This window comes from Mirounga angustirostris, unplaced genomic scaffold (genome assembly GCF_029215605.1).
Source record: "Mirounga angustirostris isolate CCGP_5_RB_7025 unplaced genomic scaffold, mMirAng1.0.hap1 SCAF_1, whole genome shotgun sequence".
NCBI classification, from domain to species: domain Eukaryota; kingdom Metazoa; phylum Chordata; class Mammalia; order Carnivora; family Phocidae; genus Mirounga; species Mirounga angustirostris.
Window position 1 is genome coordinate 121,683,908 of NW_026991709.1, and position 15,145 is coordinate 121,699,052.

General features: G+C 40.6%; 1 protein-coding gene across 4 annotated transcripts in view; it reads right to left on the minus strand.

Annotated features, from left to right (window-relative positions):
• Window positions 1-995: 995 nt before the first annotated feature.
• ESYT3 (extended synaptotagmin 3) overlaps window positions 996-15,145 on the minus strand; it is a 50,815-nt gene continuing 36,665 nt past the window's right edge. For 2 of the 4 annotated variants that reach the window (XM_064587319.1, XM_045903687.3), the window contains exons 16-23: window positions 14,918-15,004; window positions 14,063-14,212; window positions 11,916-12,412; window positions 11,161-11,259; window positions 10,540-10,671; window positions 3,764-3,869; window positions 2,900-2,949; window positions 996-2,546 (exon numbers count right to left, since the gene is read on the minus strand). In XM_064587319.1, coding sequence (XP_064443389.1) covers window positions 2,510-2,546; window positions 2,900-2,949; window positions 3,764-3,869; window positions 10,540-10,671; window positions 11,161-11,259; window positions 11,916-12,412; window positions 14,063-14,212; window positions 14,918-15,004 — 1,158 coding nt within the window. In that variant the 3' untranslated portion in view covers window positions 996-2,509. The remainder of the gene's footprint in view (window positions 2,547-2,899; window positions 2,950-3,763; window positions 3,870-10,539; window positions 10,672-11,160; window positions 11,260-11,915; window positions 12,413-14,062; window positions 14,213-14,917; window positions 15,005-15,145) is intronic. The other 2 variants (XR_010410362.1, XM_064587330.1) reach the window with 2 other exon arrangements.

Below are 15,145 nucleotides of genomic sequence, written 5' to 3' on the forward strand. Positions count from 1 at the left end.
AGCATTTTAGTGCCACTGTGTTTTTGAACCCAGTTTTTGCAAAAACTTTTGGTTGCTTGCCTGTTTATATTTTGTAAGCAGTCAAGACTTAGGTTAACACTTTGTGGATTTCTTCGCTCCCCATTGTTTCCCATGTACCACTTCTGAATATTACACTTTCTTTCTTGCTGAAATACATCTCATGGCCATTTTTCGGTTTGATGTTCCCATGTGTTTTATATTTTTAAAATTGCAATTTTATTGTATAGTTTTGCCCATGAGCTTCTTTTAGTGGGAATTACATGCTGCAGGGGTCCCACATGTGCCCTGGATGGGCCTGGCAACCCTAACGGCCAGTTTTGTGGTTGCCTGTGTCAGGGCTTCACGTGATTGTAGGTTCTAAACCAGTTTTCACATTAGTTTCAAGGTTTGGGGTTTCTATTCCAAGTCATTTGTGTGTAACCTCAGACCCTGTGTTCCTGTAGGACAGATTAGTTGACTGCTTCCACTCACTGTTGACAGCCAGTTCCTTGTCCTCATTGGCAGCCAAGGTGTTTTCTGATACAAAACTTTTCAGGCTTCTTGTCCCTTACATAAGCCTTGCCTTCTGTCAGTGTATGCTAAAATTCTGGTTCCTGTCAACACTTAAATTCCCCTACAACTCCTGTACACTGCTTTAAATTTCCTCTTTGGACCATCACCAGGAAATTTACCTGTGTTACTTCTTAATCAGCCATGTTTAAAATAAATGCTGTTCCTGGTTTAAGTAGGTTTTCTCTGTGTTTGGAAGAGGAAGGGATAGGTTTTCACTTGTTGGCCATCTTAACCAGAAGTTGTTTTAGGGTTGCTAATATTCAGGATGTGATACATGATGCATTCCCTTATACGTCTCTGATGCTTTACCATTTTCAAGGCACATGTATTTAGTAAACATTCCAATGCCATTGTGAAGTAGGACAGGCATCAGTTGCCTGATTTTTGTTACAAGAATTTGTCACTCAAAATAGAAATCTTAGCAGAAACAAATTTTATTACACATCTACCATGTACTTAGCATAGTCTTGGATGATGGGGGCTGAAAATCAATTACAGTAACTTCAACTGGATGGACAGTAAACAAACATTAAATTTCAAACAATATGCGTAGTTGCCTAGTATGTGATCTTCATAGGTATCTAATAATTAAATGTTACAAGGCAGGGAATTAAAAAATACACAGCATTGACAGTAAATGCTGTAGGAGGTGGGGGAAAGGCCATTTCAGTGTGGACTGGCACAATAGAGGTGGGTTTTGAGACAAGGCTTTTGAAGAGGATAGGATTTGAGTAGGCAGGATATGATACATAGACTATTCTGGAATAGAGCATCTGCACATAAAGTTGTAAAACACTGGGGGCTAGATTGTTAGGTTTAAAGGACAAATTAAGGATTGGGTGTTATTCTTCTAGAAAACAGGAAATCATGGATAATTTATAAGTGAGAGTAACATAACAGAAACTTAAAGATGCTACCATTCTTCAGAAAAGCAGCAGTGAAGGCAGTGTGGGGGAGGGGACCAGGAAACTGATGGCAGGGGCTGTTGCCTGAGTGAAGAGAAAAGGATGCGAACTCTAGGATAACATCAGAGAGGATAAGAATATTTGGTGTTATAAAGTTTGAAATGCAAAAGAGGCATTTGTGCAATTTACATATTTTGCTTTTAAATGCTATTTAGGTGAACCAGCCATGTCTTAGAAAAGTGGAATAAAATTGCCAAACCATCTGAGAGACAGGCAAGAAGCTCCTTCTTCCTGTGGCACTAACACTCTGCAGCATCCTCTCATGCTCTGCTGTGGGAGTGGAGATGTAGACCTGGGCTTCGGGTTTGGTTTGCTTTTTCCTATGGAAATGAGGCCATGTGCTGGAGTTTGGGGCCAGGCCATCCCACATTGGAGTATTTAACTCAGGGTATTTAGGTATATCACTATAACATTGTTGCCGTCAGAAAAGTACATGTTAGTTCTACAGTAGATACAGGAACAAATTTCCCAGCAGCGAAGTACCAGAGGTGGCAGAAGGATCAGAAGGGTTTAGGTAGTGTTGGCTTTTGGCACTTTTAGTGTGGGTCATTTTTTATTCCCATAAAAGAAGCCTCTTCCCTTGGTCAGTCACTTCCCAGGAATACTGGTAGTTGCTCCAGGAACAGACCTCCTTCACCCCTTATGTCTGAGACAGGACACTTTGGACACATACATTTGGGCAAATCCCAAGTTATATGGTGTGTAATTACCTACATAAAAAAATCACCACTGAGGTTCTGATAATTTATTAAGTATGAATACCCCATTTCTTTCTGGATTTGAACAATTAAATCCAACGGAGAGAGAACAGTACTTGCTTTTATATACATTTACCTCTCCCTAATATTATCCAGTCATGTACTTAAATTTCACACAAAAATGTATGCATATATTTTCAAATGGCTGTTCTGATTTAAATTACAAAATATACATATGTACACATTTTACTGTAAAGGTAGTGAGGGTGCTTATCAACTTCTGGGCTGTCCATCTGGAGTCAGCTCATACCTGTAAGACAGTTGGGTTTGGACTGTGTTAGTATCGAGAGTGTGTTGTGGTGGCAGCATCAGGCCAAGCAGCCTCCTCTAGCCAGCCTAGGCCCCTGGGGGACAGGGAGAACCCACCCCTTTGTAAGTTGACCAGCCAGGATTAAGGCTAGAGCTTACAGAGGTCTGTTAGGTAAGTGAGAACTGCAGGCAGAAAAGCCTTAAGTATAGGTTGTAATGTGTCTCCTTCCTTGATAAGCAAAGAAGTGGACATGTACTGAAAAAGGAAGAATTCTGGAGAAAGATTATGTGCAACTGTCGGAGACAGTGTCTTGAGTACCAGATTAATGTGATCAGATGAAAGGGCTCACTTACCATTGTGAGAAGCCCTTAATCAGATCCTCTTTTGATAAGTCAATCAGTACCTAAACAAACACAAATAATCAGTTTCCTTCCAAAAACTGCATTAAATGGAAACATATTGGGACAAATGGAATTGATCGTAAAAAGGGCCTCCTTGGGTTTCAGTTTTGAGCAGGGACTCTTTTTCTTTTAGCTCTCAACATGGAACCTCTCCAGAAGGGCAATATAGACACTGACCTCAGTGTACTGGGAAAAGGTGAACTGCTCTTTGGAGTTAAACCTCAGAATTTATAAATGTTACTGAAAGAGAGAACAACTTGCCTTTACTCATGAACTGATTCGTAATTTTAAGCAAGACACCATAGTTGCCTCAACTGTGTAAAAATGAAGATAATTTCACCTACACCATAGAAGCAGGATCTTAAAAAGAAGGTCTTTATTAAAATACAACTGTAAAGTATTGTACAAATGTCATTCTTTTTGTCTGTCCTTGGCATCTTCCTGAAGATTCTATTTTCTCTACTTCTACTTAAAGTAAAATCCCATCTCCACAAAAATCTTGACATAATGAGACCCAAGCTTCACACGGTGCTATATTTATCAAAACAATACTTAATAGATGTTCAAATACTGGTGCAATAATGAGTTTGGATAGATTCTCCAGTTTGTTAAGACAGTATTTATGTTAATGTACACATCTGTTCTACTTTCAACAATGTTAAGACACACACACCCAAAAACCTCCCAGTGAGGCTCTAACATCCTTGAAGCCACTGGTAACACCCAGGTGATCAGGATTTCTGCAGGGTGTTCCACCAGTGACCTCCAGTTTAGAGGGCCAGGGGACAGAGTACCAAGAGTCCCTCTTGTACTTACTTTTCCTAGCTCCTTCCTTCTGTGTGAGCCAAGTGGCCTACTGTTTTTCACTGCGACATCTAGTGACCTCTTCTTTACTTCTTCCATGGGAACAAAAAATTCAAATCTTTAAGATGCAAAAAGTCAGAAAGTGAGATTTACTTCTTTTTTACATTTACATATTTTAATCATTTTTGTTGAAAATCTGAAGTGTTTGATCCATTTTCCTACTTTTAAAACAGAAGCTATAGACTATTTAGGGGACCGTGCAGAACAGTTGGCTCATAACAGATATTCAGTGCATCATTATTACAGGTAATCACAGTCCTATGCTAATCACAAGCCGTGGACATATTAAGAGGCTGTTTGCCTGTGAAGTGCCTTGTACTACTGTGCTTTGGGGTTTCTTACTTTCTCTGAGCCTACCCTGGCTGCCTTTCTTTCAGCTGCCCCTTCTCACTCTCAACAGTGCTTGCTCATAGGACCACTTCCACCCCTACCTCCGTTGTCTTTTCTGACCAGCTAAGGACTAGGATGCTGAAGAGTCAGCTGCAATGGAGTTTCATAGAAAATAGTGGCCCTTCCCCCTTCTGCCTGTGGAGTAAGGCAGAGGAATCTTAGTGTATAAGCTTTGTCATATACTCACAAGAGGCCACTGGAATCCTTACTTCTAGGTATGTTTTTGTTTTTGAGGTAAGGGAACATTGGTTTCAGGTGTTTAACAATGATTTGGTATTTGTATATATTGCAAAATGATCATCGTAAGTCAACATCCATCACTATACATAGTTATAAAAACTTTTTCTTGTGATGAGAACTTTCAAGATCCATTCTCTTGGATCTAGCTACTTTCAAATATGTAATACAGTATTATTAAATATGGTCACCATGCTGAACATTATATCCCCATTATTCATTTTATAAGTGGAAATTTTTTCCATTTGACCCCCTTTACCTATCTCTACCCTCCCCACACACACACATAACACCAGCCACCAATCTGTTCTTTATATCCACGGGCTTGGCATCTTTTGTTTTTTTGCTATCCTTTATGGGCTTTTTGTTTCCTTTAGATTTCCACATATTAGCCTAATACCCTAAAGGTCCATCCATGTTTTTGCAAATGGCAAGATTTTTTTTTTATGGCCAAATAATATTCCACTGTGTATATGCCACATTTTCTTTATCCATTCATCCATCAGTGGACACTTAGGTAGCTTCCATGCCTTTTCTATTATTGTAAATAATGTTGCAGCAAGCATGGGAGTATGTATGTGTTTTTGAATTATTTTCATTTTCTTTGGATAAATATCCAGAAGTGGAATTGCTGGATCATATGTTCTATTTTTAGTTTTTTGATGCAACTCTGTACTGTTTTCCACAGTGCCTGCACCACATTCCCCCCATCAGTGCACCAGGGTTCCCTTTCTCCACATCTTTACCAATACTTCGTAATAGTCATTCTAATAGGTATGAGGTGATAGATCATTGTGGTTTTGATTTGCATTTCTCTGATGATTAGTGATATTGAGCACCTTTTCATGTGTTTGTTGGCCATCTGTATGTCTTCTTTGGAAAAATTTCTGTTCAGGCTCTCTATCTTTAAACCAGACTTTTTTTTTGCTTTTGAATTGTGTAAGTTCTTTAGATATTTTGAATATTAACCCCTTATCAGATAAATGGTTTGCATATATTTTCTTCCATTCAGTAGGTTCCCTCTTCATTTTGTTGACAGTTTTCTTTGCTGTGTAGAAACTTTTTAGTTTGAGCTAGTTGCATTTATTTTTGCTTTTGTTGCCTTTGCTTTTGGTGTCAAGTTCAAAAAATCATCAAGTTCAATGTCGAGGAGCTTATTGCCTATATTTTCTTCTAGGGGTTTTATGGTTTCAGGTCTTACATTTAAGTCTTTAATCCATATTGAGTTTATTTTTGGGTATGATGTAAGATTGTGGTCCAGTTTTATTCCTTTAAATGTGGCTGTTCAGTTTTTCCAGCACCATTTATTGAAGAATCAGTCCTTTCCCATAAGTTGTCATATTGACTGTTGTCATAAATTAATTGCCCATATATGTGCAGGTTTATTTGAGCTATTTTGTTCCATTGAGTTCCATTGATCTTTGTGTCTGTTCTTATGCAAAAACCATACTGCTTTGATTACTATAGCTTTTTAACAGAGTTTGATATCAAGTAGTGTAATGCCTCCAGCTTTGTTCTCAAGATTGCTTTGGGTTTTTTGTTGTTCCATACAAATTTTAGGATTTGTTCTAGTTCTGTGAAAAATGCCATTGGAATTTTGAAAGAGTTGCATTAAATCTGTAGATTGCTTTGGGTAGTATGAACTTTTTTTTTTTTTAAAGATTTTTTATTTATTTATTTGAGAGAGAGAATGAGACAGAGAGAGAGCATGAGATGGGGGAGGATCAGAGGGAGAAGCAGACTCCCCGCCGAGCAGGGAGCCTGATGCGGGACTCGATCCCGGGACTCCAGGATCATGACCTGAGCTGAAGGCAGTCGCCCAACCAACTGAGCCACCCAGGCGCCCTAGTATGGACATTTTAACAACATTAATTCTTCCATTCTATGAGCAGTAACTATCTTTCCATTTATTTGTGTTGTCTTCGATTTTTTTCATTAATGTCTTACAGCTTTCAATGTATTGATCTTTCATCTCCTTGGTTAAATTTATTCCTAGGTATTTTATTCTTTTTGATGCAACTATAAATGGTATTGTTTTCTAATTTCTCTGATAATTCATTGTTAGTGTATAGAATGCAACAGATTTTTGTATATGATTTTGTATCTTGCAGCTTTACTGAATTTGTTGATTAGTTCTAATGGTTTTTTGGTGGAATCTTTAGGGTTTTCTATAATGTCATGTCATCTGTGAACAGTGACACTTTTACTTCTTCCTTTTCAATCTGGATGCCTTTTGTTTTTCTTGCTAAATTGCTCTGACTAGGACTTCCAAAACTAAAAAGGTGGCAAGAGTAGGCATCCTTGTCTTGTTTTTGATCTTAGAGGAAAAGCTTTCAGGTTTTCACCTCTCAGTATGATGTTAGTTGTGGGCTTGTCTCCTGTGGCCTTTATTACATTGACGTACATTCCCTCTATACCCACTTTGTTGACAGTTTTATCATAAATGGATACTAAATTTTGTCAAATGTTTTATTTGCATCCATTGAGATGAACATACGATTTTTGCTAATTTGATGTTTCATATTGATTTGCAGATGGATACTGAATAATCCTTGCATTCTGGGATCCCCACTTGATCATGATGTATGATCCTTTTAATATATTACTGAATTCAGCTCTCTAATATTTTGCTGAAGATTTTTGCATCTATGTTCATAGAGGGCCTGTAATTTGTTCTTGTGTCCTTGTTTGGTTTTGGTATTAGGGTGTAATGCTGGCCTTGTAAAATGAGTTTGGAAGTGTTCCCTCTTCTTCTGTTTTTTGTTTGTTTGTTTGAAGAGTTTGAAAAGGATGGGTATTCTTTGAGTGTTTGGTAGAATTCACCAGTGAAGCCATCTGGTCCTGGACTTTGTTGGGAGATTTTTTTTTAAATTTAATTTTATTATGTTAATCACCATACATCATTAGTTTTTGATGTGGTGTTCCATGATTCATTGTTTGCGTGTAACACCCAGTGCTCCATGCAGAACATGCCCTCCTTAATACCCATCATCGGGCTAACCCATCCCCCCCATGTTGGGAGATTTTTGATTACTGATTCAGTCTCCTTATTAGTAGTTGTTCTGTTCAGATTTTCTATTCATTATTCAGTCTTGATTGTATGTTTCTAGGAATTTACCCATTTCTTCTAGCTTGTCAAATTTGTTAGCATATAATTTTGTTCATAGTGGTCTCATGATCCTTTGTACTTCTTTGGTATTAGTTATAATGTCTCCTCTTTCCTTTCTGAATCTGTGTTTTTTCTTGATGAGTCTAGCCTAAGGCTTGTCAATTTTATCTTTTCAAAGAACCAACTTTTAGTTTCATTGATCTTTTTTATTGTCTTAGTCTCTATTTCTATAATTTATTTCTGCTCTGATCTTTATTTCCTTTCGTCTGCTAACTTTGGACTTTCTTCATTCTTTTTATAGTTCCTTGAGGTATAAGCTGAGATTGAGATTTTTATTGTTTACTGATGTAGGCATTTATTACTGTGAACTTTCCACTTAGAACTGCTTTTGCTGCATTCCACAAATTTGGCAAGTTGTATTTTCCATCTGTCTGAAGATATTTTTGATTTCTTCTTTGACCGGTTGGTTGTTCAGTAGCATGGTGTTTAGTCTTTACATACTTGTGAATTTTCTGGTTTATTTCTTGTACTTGATTTCTAGTTTCATACCATGTGGTCAGAGAAGATGCATGATATAATTTCAATTTTCTTAAAGACCTGTTTTGTGACCTACATATGATCTATCTTGGAGACTGTCCCATGTACACTTGAAAAGAACTTATATTGTGTATATTCTGCTTTTGGATGAAATGTTCTGTATCTATCCGTTAAATCCCAGTGGTATAACAGGTCATTTAAGGCTGATATTTCCTTAGTGATTGTCTGGATGATCTACTATTGATATAAGTGGGGTATTAAAGTCCTCTACTAGTATTGTATTGCTATTTCTTCCTTTAGGTCTATTAATATTTGATTTATATATTTAGCTGTTCCTATGTTGGGAGCATAAATATTTGTAAATGTTATATCCTCTTAGTGGATTGACTTCTTTATCGTTACGTAATGCTGTTTTCAAGTCTATTTTGTCTGATAGAAGTATAGCTACCTCAGTTTTCTTTTAGTTTCCATTTGCTTGGAATATCTTTTTCTATCCCTTTACTATCAGTTTGTGTATGAAATGAATCTCTTAAAAACTGCACATAGATGGGTCTTGTTTTTTTTATCCTTTCAGCCACTCTGTATCTTTAGATTGGAGAGTTTAATTTATATTAATAGTAGTCAATGCTATTTTGTTGTTTTCTGTTTTGTAGTCCCTCTCTATTCCTTTCTTCTTTTGCTCTCTTCCATTGTGGTTTTATGACTTTCTTTAGTGGTATGCTTAGATTACTTTCTTTTTAAGTTTTGTGTACCTACTATAGGTTACTGCTTTGTGATTACACTGAGGCTTACACAGAACAGTCTTTAAGCTGATAATATCTTAAGTTTGAAAGCATTCTAAAGCTTTCACCCAGCCCCACCACATTTTATATCTTTTTATATCCCTTAAAACTAGTTACTGTGGTGATAGTTATTTTTAGTACTTTTGTTTTGTAACCTTCACACTGGCATTATGCATGATTAATCCACTACCTTTTTAATCCACTACCTTTACTATATATTTACCTTTACCAGTGAGACTGATACCTTTATATGTGTTGTTACTAATTAGCACCCTTTCTTTTCAGCTTACAAAGTCCCTTTAACATTTCTTTTAAGGCCAGTCCAGTGGTAATAACTTAATTCTTTATGACAACTTTGCCAGATAGAGTATTCTTGGAAGTTTTTTCTTTCAGCACTTTGACTATATTGTGCCAATCCCTTCTGGCCTGAAATCTGCTGATTGTCCAAAGGGGTTCCCTTAATATGTAACAAGCTTTTCTCTTGCTGTTTTTAAGATTCTCCCCTTACCTTTAACTTTTGACACTTTAATTATAATGTGTCTTAATATGGGTCATGTACTCACAAGAGGTCTCCGGGCTCCTTACTTCTAGGTTTATCGTGAGGGTGGAGGTTGCCAAGTCTGCCCTCCAGATAACCTGGTCATATCTTACTCTTACAATTTTGAGAGAGAATTACTAACAAACAGATCAGGTTTGTCACAAAAGCCAAATGTCAAACCTCTCCCTCCTGTGTTCCCACACAGCAACTGTGAAATCCTTTTATTTGAGGGCAAAGTCTTTTACTTGTGTGGCTCTAGAATATAGGATGGTGCCTGGCATAAAGTGTTCAATAAATAATGAATAGATTCTCTTTCCCACACCCTTTCTTGATATCAGTGAACTCCAAGTGAAGCTCTTAAAGGAAAGTATTAGTTCTTAGACAAGGCCCAAAGAGGACTCAATATAACTCTTATTTAAAATGAGTAACTACTGACCAAGATAAGAGGAAATCAAAATTATCAGGTATATTATCTTCCCAGGCTGGTTAGAAATGGCTTTTGTTAGGATTCTGAAGCAGAAGGAAGCAATAATGAAATTTTGACTTCTTGACTTCCAGTTGACCTCAAGGTACAGAATATTTCACGTAAGACTTGCTATACGAGACCCATCAAAAGCAAGAAATGTGATTAGGATCTGTCAGTTGTGTACCCAAGCACATGGGTGGACAAGTCAGGGGAGGACATCTGTTTCACTTGCCACTTACGCTTTATTGCAGAAGGGAAGACAGGCCACAGAGCTTGGAGCTTCAGAAGAAATTTTAGGTATCGGATTTAAGATATGTTTGTTTTTAACTGCTACTTTAAAATAGTCAAAGAAAACATATTTGGTCAGATTTAAATCCTTTTAGTGCTAAAGAGGCTTCATTTAAAGAGAAAAAGTAGGGAGCAGTTCATAATCAGAAACATTTTAGCCTCTATGAGCAAGAAAAGTTGGTAGCTGTTTTGCTAAACTGCCCTGGCAGTCCTTTTCTCCCACTAATGTATAGAAATTTCATGAAGGCATAGACTGTGTTATCCCGAGGCCCACAGACCTAGCCCTTCCCAGCATCGGGCAGGCTTGCCAGGCACACAACAGGTACTCAGCAAATACTTGAATGATAAGACACTCTAAGCAGGGCAGTTTGGTTCACTTACGTCTCATCAAACAGGGGTTCCAGGGTCTTCCGTTTTACTGAGGTCTTCTTACGACTTGCCCACCTCCTCTCCGGTAACAAGTAGACACGGACATAGGGATCAGCCCCACTGCTGGTACAGGGTGTCAGGTTTCTGATTTGGTTTCAAAGACATTAAAGAAAAAAGTTTTGAAACACTGAAAGGACTCTTGGAGAAGGCTGTACTAGCCATTCAGCTTGAGATGGCTTGTGGATAAAAACGCCCTGTTGTCTAGATGACCAAAAAGCAAAAGTCTGCAAATTTGGAGGATAAAACATCAGATGCAGGATTTTGAAAACACGTGTTTTTTAAAGCCCGGAGTAGAGCAAGTACTTCCCATCTAAAGGAAATTGGAGATTCGCACTTGAGAAAAGGTACTGGCTCCAAGTCCGCTCAAACAGTTTTTGCAGTGGTTATATTTAAACGAAGCCCTTGGCTCTGGAGCCCGCCCACCGGCGTCACTGAGGACCTTGTCATTCACCGCATGCCGCCTTCACACCTCACTCCTTCCTAGTGTATTAGGATGCCCACCCCTACCGTTACTTCAAGCACCTCCACTCGCTCGGTCCCCCGGCCCCAGCCCCAGCCCCAGCCCCCCGTTACCTGCAGCCGTTGATGAGCACACTGAGGCAGCGCCGCAGACACACGTAACGCACGGTGAGCTGCACCTCACCCAGCCTCCGCCGCCTGAGCTCCCCGCCTCTGTGAGGAAAGGGCTCGTCACTCCCCTTGCCATTACGGGTGTTGGCCTCTCCCCCAGCCCCTAAGACAGAAGCACGCCCTGCTTTAGGCACATAGAGCCATGTGCGTTAGTAATTCTCACTGAGGTGCCTTTCAGTCAGAAGTCAGTTCCATCCATTCACATGTAATCATCCCACTTCACAGTAGGAAGAACATGAACCCTGGAATGGGATCTGCCTTTATACCATGATTTCCTGTGGGACCTTCGGTGAGTTATTCGACCTTTATGATATTAACTTCTATCTCCTAGGGTAATTGTGAAGATGAAATTAAATAACATGCTAAGCTCATAGTCAATAAATGGCAGCCATTGATGATCTGTTTCCACACTCTAAGCTTTCCATATCATCCCAGTACACTTGAGAATCCAGGAAATATTTCTGTCGTAAGGAACCTTAACAAACAAAGCCCAGCACCTGGTTACCGCGGGAATGCACTTGCTCTCTTTCTCTCCCTTGCCCTGTGTTTCTAGCATATACCATGCTGCCTCTCATGAAGCCACTTTGTAAAAGACCAGAACTTGCAGAGAAAAGTGAGTTTGTATATCTACTCTTCCATCCAGGAATGTATTTTTCACACAGGTCGTTGTAGACAAGATTAAGCAGAGAGGTGCATACTCAGGGTTGAGGCTGATATCTGTCAGGTCAAAGCAGGAGGAGGCCAGGGAGTTGAGCGAGGACATGCTGGGAGCCAGCCTCTTGGGCGGCCATGCGAGTGGGGAGGCAGGGCATTTCATGGGTCTGGGTGACTTGATGGGCCCTGGAGAGTGGGGGCCTGGGACAGTCAGGAAGATGGTGGCTGAACTCCTCTTCTTCCCCAAGGGCTCACAGAACCCTTTGGCACTGTCCTTGCCTTTGGGCTCTGGGCCTGTCTCTTGGGGCATGGGCTTGGTGGCAACAATAGTGGCCCTGGTGGTTGTCATGGTGCTCTTGGAGGTTTCTTTGGTATCAGAAGCAGGATCTGGGGGGCATGGCAAATTTGCAGGGCACTCTCCCTGGGATGGGGCTTTGGGATCCTGGTTGGTGTCCACCTTCTTAATGAACAGAGGACCTTTCTTTAGGGCTTCAGGTCCTGTGTATGGGCTCCCCATCTCTCGTTCTTCCACGCGCAGGAACTGTAAGCAGATGACAGGATTATGGGCTGGGCCTCCCACATCCACTTTCTCCTCCTCTGCTCTCATCTTAACCTCTGGGAAATGGTTCCTTTCTGACTGCCCAACCAAATGGATTTCTCCCCACCCCACCCCCATATCTTCCTTAACCTCTCTCTGCCCCTGGGTCCCTGTAACCAATTATTCTCTTTTTCCCTTACTACGCCTCAATAGTGAGTCTTCATGAGGACTCAGTCCTGGCCCCCACTCACACTGGCTGGTGGAGACCTGGCTCATTCTTAAAGCATGTACTGTCCCTCTATGCAAAGGACTCCCAGAATCTACACCTCTACCTTAACCTTCACATATATCACACACTGCTTCTGGATAGGGCCCTTTCCAGCTGTCACCCTATTCACCATTGCTTTCTCTAAAATGTGTTTCCTGTCCACACACACCTCTGTGCTCCTATAACCAAAGTTTCAAACCTCAGCCATTGTGTTTCTCATTCCCCCTGTCATCAAGACCATTTCTAGGGACTTCCATTTCTAGCACTATAGTCATCAAATATTCTGAAAAGCCTCATTAAGAATGACTAATAAAATGAAACAAACATCCTTTTTAAGTGCATAGCCAAAGTTACAAGAAAATAAGGAAAACCCCTAGGGTTACTGAAAAATAAAGGCTAAGCTTTCCTAGGGTCATTTATCAACCTTGAAAAATCCAAGGGGTAATTAGGAGAAGAGGCCTCAGGTCAATGTAAGGCTGAGAGTTGAAGTCGGAACCATGAAGGTGGCGTCTCTTTAGGGAAAAAAAGTAGTCTAGGATAAACATTCCATGCCCCCCCTTCCCCCCAAGGAAAGACTGCTAAGAAATATATCCATCTCTGCCTGTACTCTGCTGGGGGAACTGAATACTTTCTGAGAATATGGCACCTGACAGGACTGTCTTATATGAATTTTGGTTCATATTTATACCTGTGGAATCTTGAAACCTAAAATTTAAAAATTAACCTAAGAATGGACCCTAGTTTGTAATGCCCCCAAAGTGCATGATTATAGCAAAACAGAACCTCCTTGGAAGCAAGCAACCTCAATCTAGGTCACAAAAGAACACTCAACATATGTTTGCAGTCCGTCACCAAACGTAGAAATGAGTCACCCTGAAAAAGCATCAACAGATACAGCAAGTATCAAAATCTCACTCTCAAGATCTTCAGATAATAGAATTCACAGACACACATTATAGCATAGGTATTTTCAGATGATTAAAGATGGAATTAGAAACAGACACAGTGGATTTGGAAAAGATAGAAATAAAAAACAGCCTTTGAAATAAAAACCATGAATATGTAAAGAAAAGAATTAGTGGTCTAGAAGACAGATCTGGGGAAATCAGAATGTAGCACCAAGAGATAAAGAAATAGAAAATATGAAAGTGAGGTCAGGTGGAGACAGAGGAGATGGGGAGAAGGTCCAGTGTAGGAGTTCTAGAATGAAGGATTAGAATGGGAGAGGCAATATCTGAAGCTGACAATATTCCAAAGTTGATGAAAACTATGAATTTCCTAGCTTCTCAGCACAGAGCAGGTACTTAGTGCTGGGATAGTCCGCCTTGTTCCATGGCCAGAGCTCCACCCCTCACGTACCCTGGGGAACAGGAGGAGAGATTTACCCGAAGCACCAGCCTCATGGAGATGAGGCTGTCCAGGCCTGAGTGGTCCAGCTGAAAGCGCTGCTCAAGGGTGAGGTCTGTATAGGGTAGAATCTGGCACAGGGGGAACTCCAGCACTCCCAGAGCATATTCTTGGTCATCGTCTAGCACCTGGGCAGGGGGCCAGTCACAAAACAGGAGAACCAAGCCCCACACCCGCCATCACCTCTCTCTGGGCCCCATTCAAGTCTAAGTTCACTTCAGTAAGCATGTACTGTGCTTCTATTGGCCTCTGGTCCTGTTCTGAGAACCCAGGACTAGGACCAGATCTGTCCCCCGTTTGCAGTCAGGGTAGAGACAGTTAGGAGCTCTATGAGGCAAGTGTGTCAGATGCTCAGGGTCGCAGGGGCTTTAGGGACTGATGGGCTGAGGGCCTTAAAAGATCCCAGTTCTGCCATTTGTTGTTTAAGCTTTCATGACTAAGTCACTGTTTGTGCCTCTATTTGCTTCTGTGTAAAATAAAGAAGCTATCTCTTTTCCACAGATCTTTTGTGAAGATTAAATTATTTTTTTAAAGAAGTACATCATCATCAAGGTCCTGGGATGATCCCAACACAGGCCACTCTGGGTACTGGGTAACAACTTGAAAGAGTCTTGCAGGGAGAGCCAAGGGACTTGAGGGCTTGTCCTTCCACAGCCTCTTACCCACTGCCCTTGGGCACCAGCCTCATGAAGATGTGGGGCCTCTGTATCCCCTCCCACACAAAAGGGGCTGACTTTACTGCTGGGAGAACCTGCTCAAGGTGAATTATCAAGCTCCCCACCCCTCCTGGCTTAGATACTTCTTAGCTTTGTTCCAGGAGCCCAACTTCAAACCTTCAGGTGCAGCTCCTCAGCTGCCACGTTGGACACAAAGAAGGAGAACGCCTGGCTCCACACTGGGTCCTTGCTGTGGGGACAAGTCTGGGGACAGAAGAGAGAAAGATCATTGAAGGGTCAGGATGGGCAGCGCAGGATACTGGCACCCTCTGCTTTCAGCTGGCCACCCACTATCACTGGGAGCCTTCTCCGCCTCCGCCCGGGGATCAGACCCCACACACTACA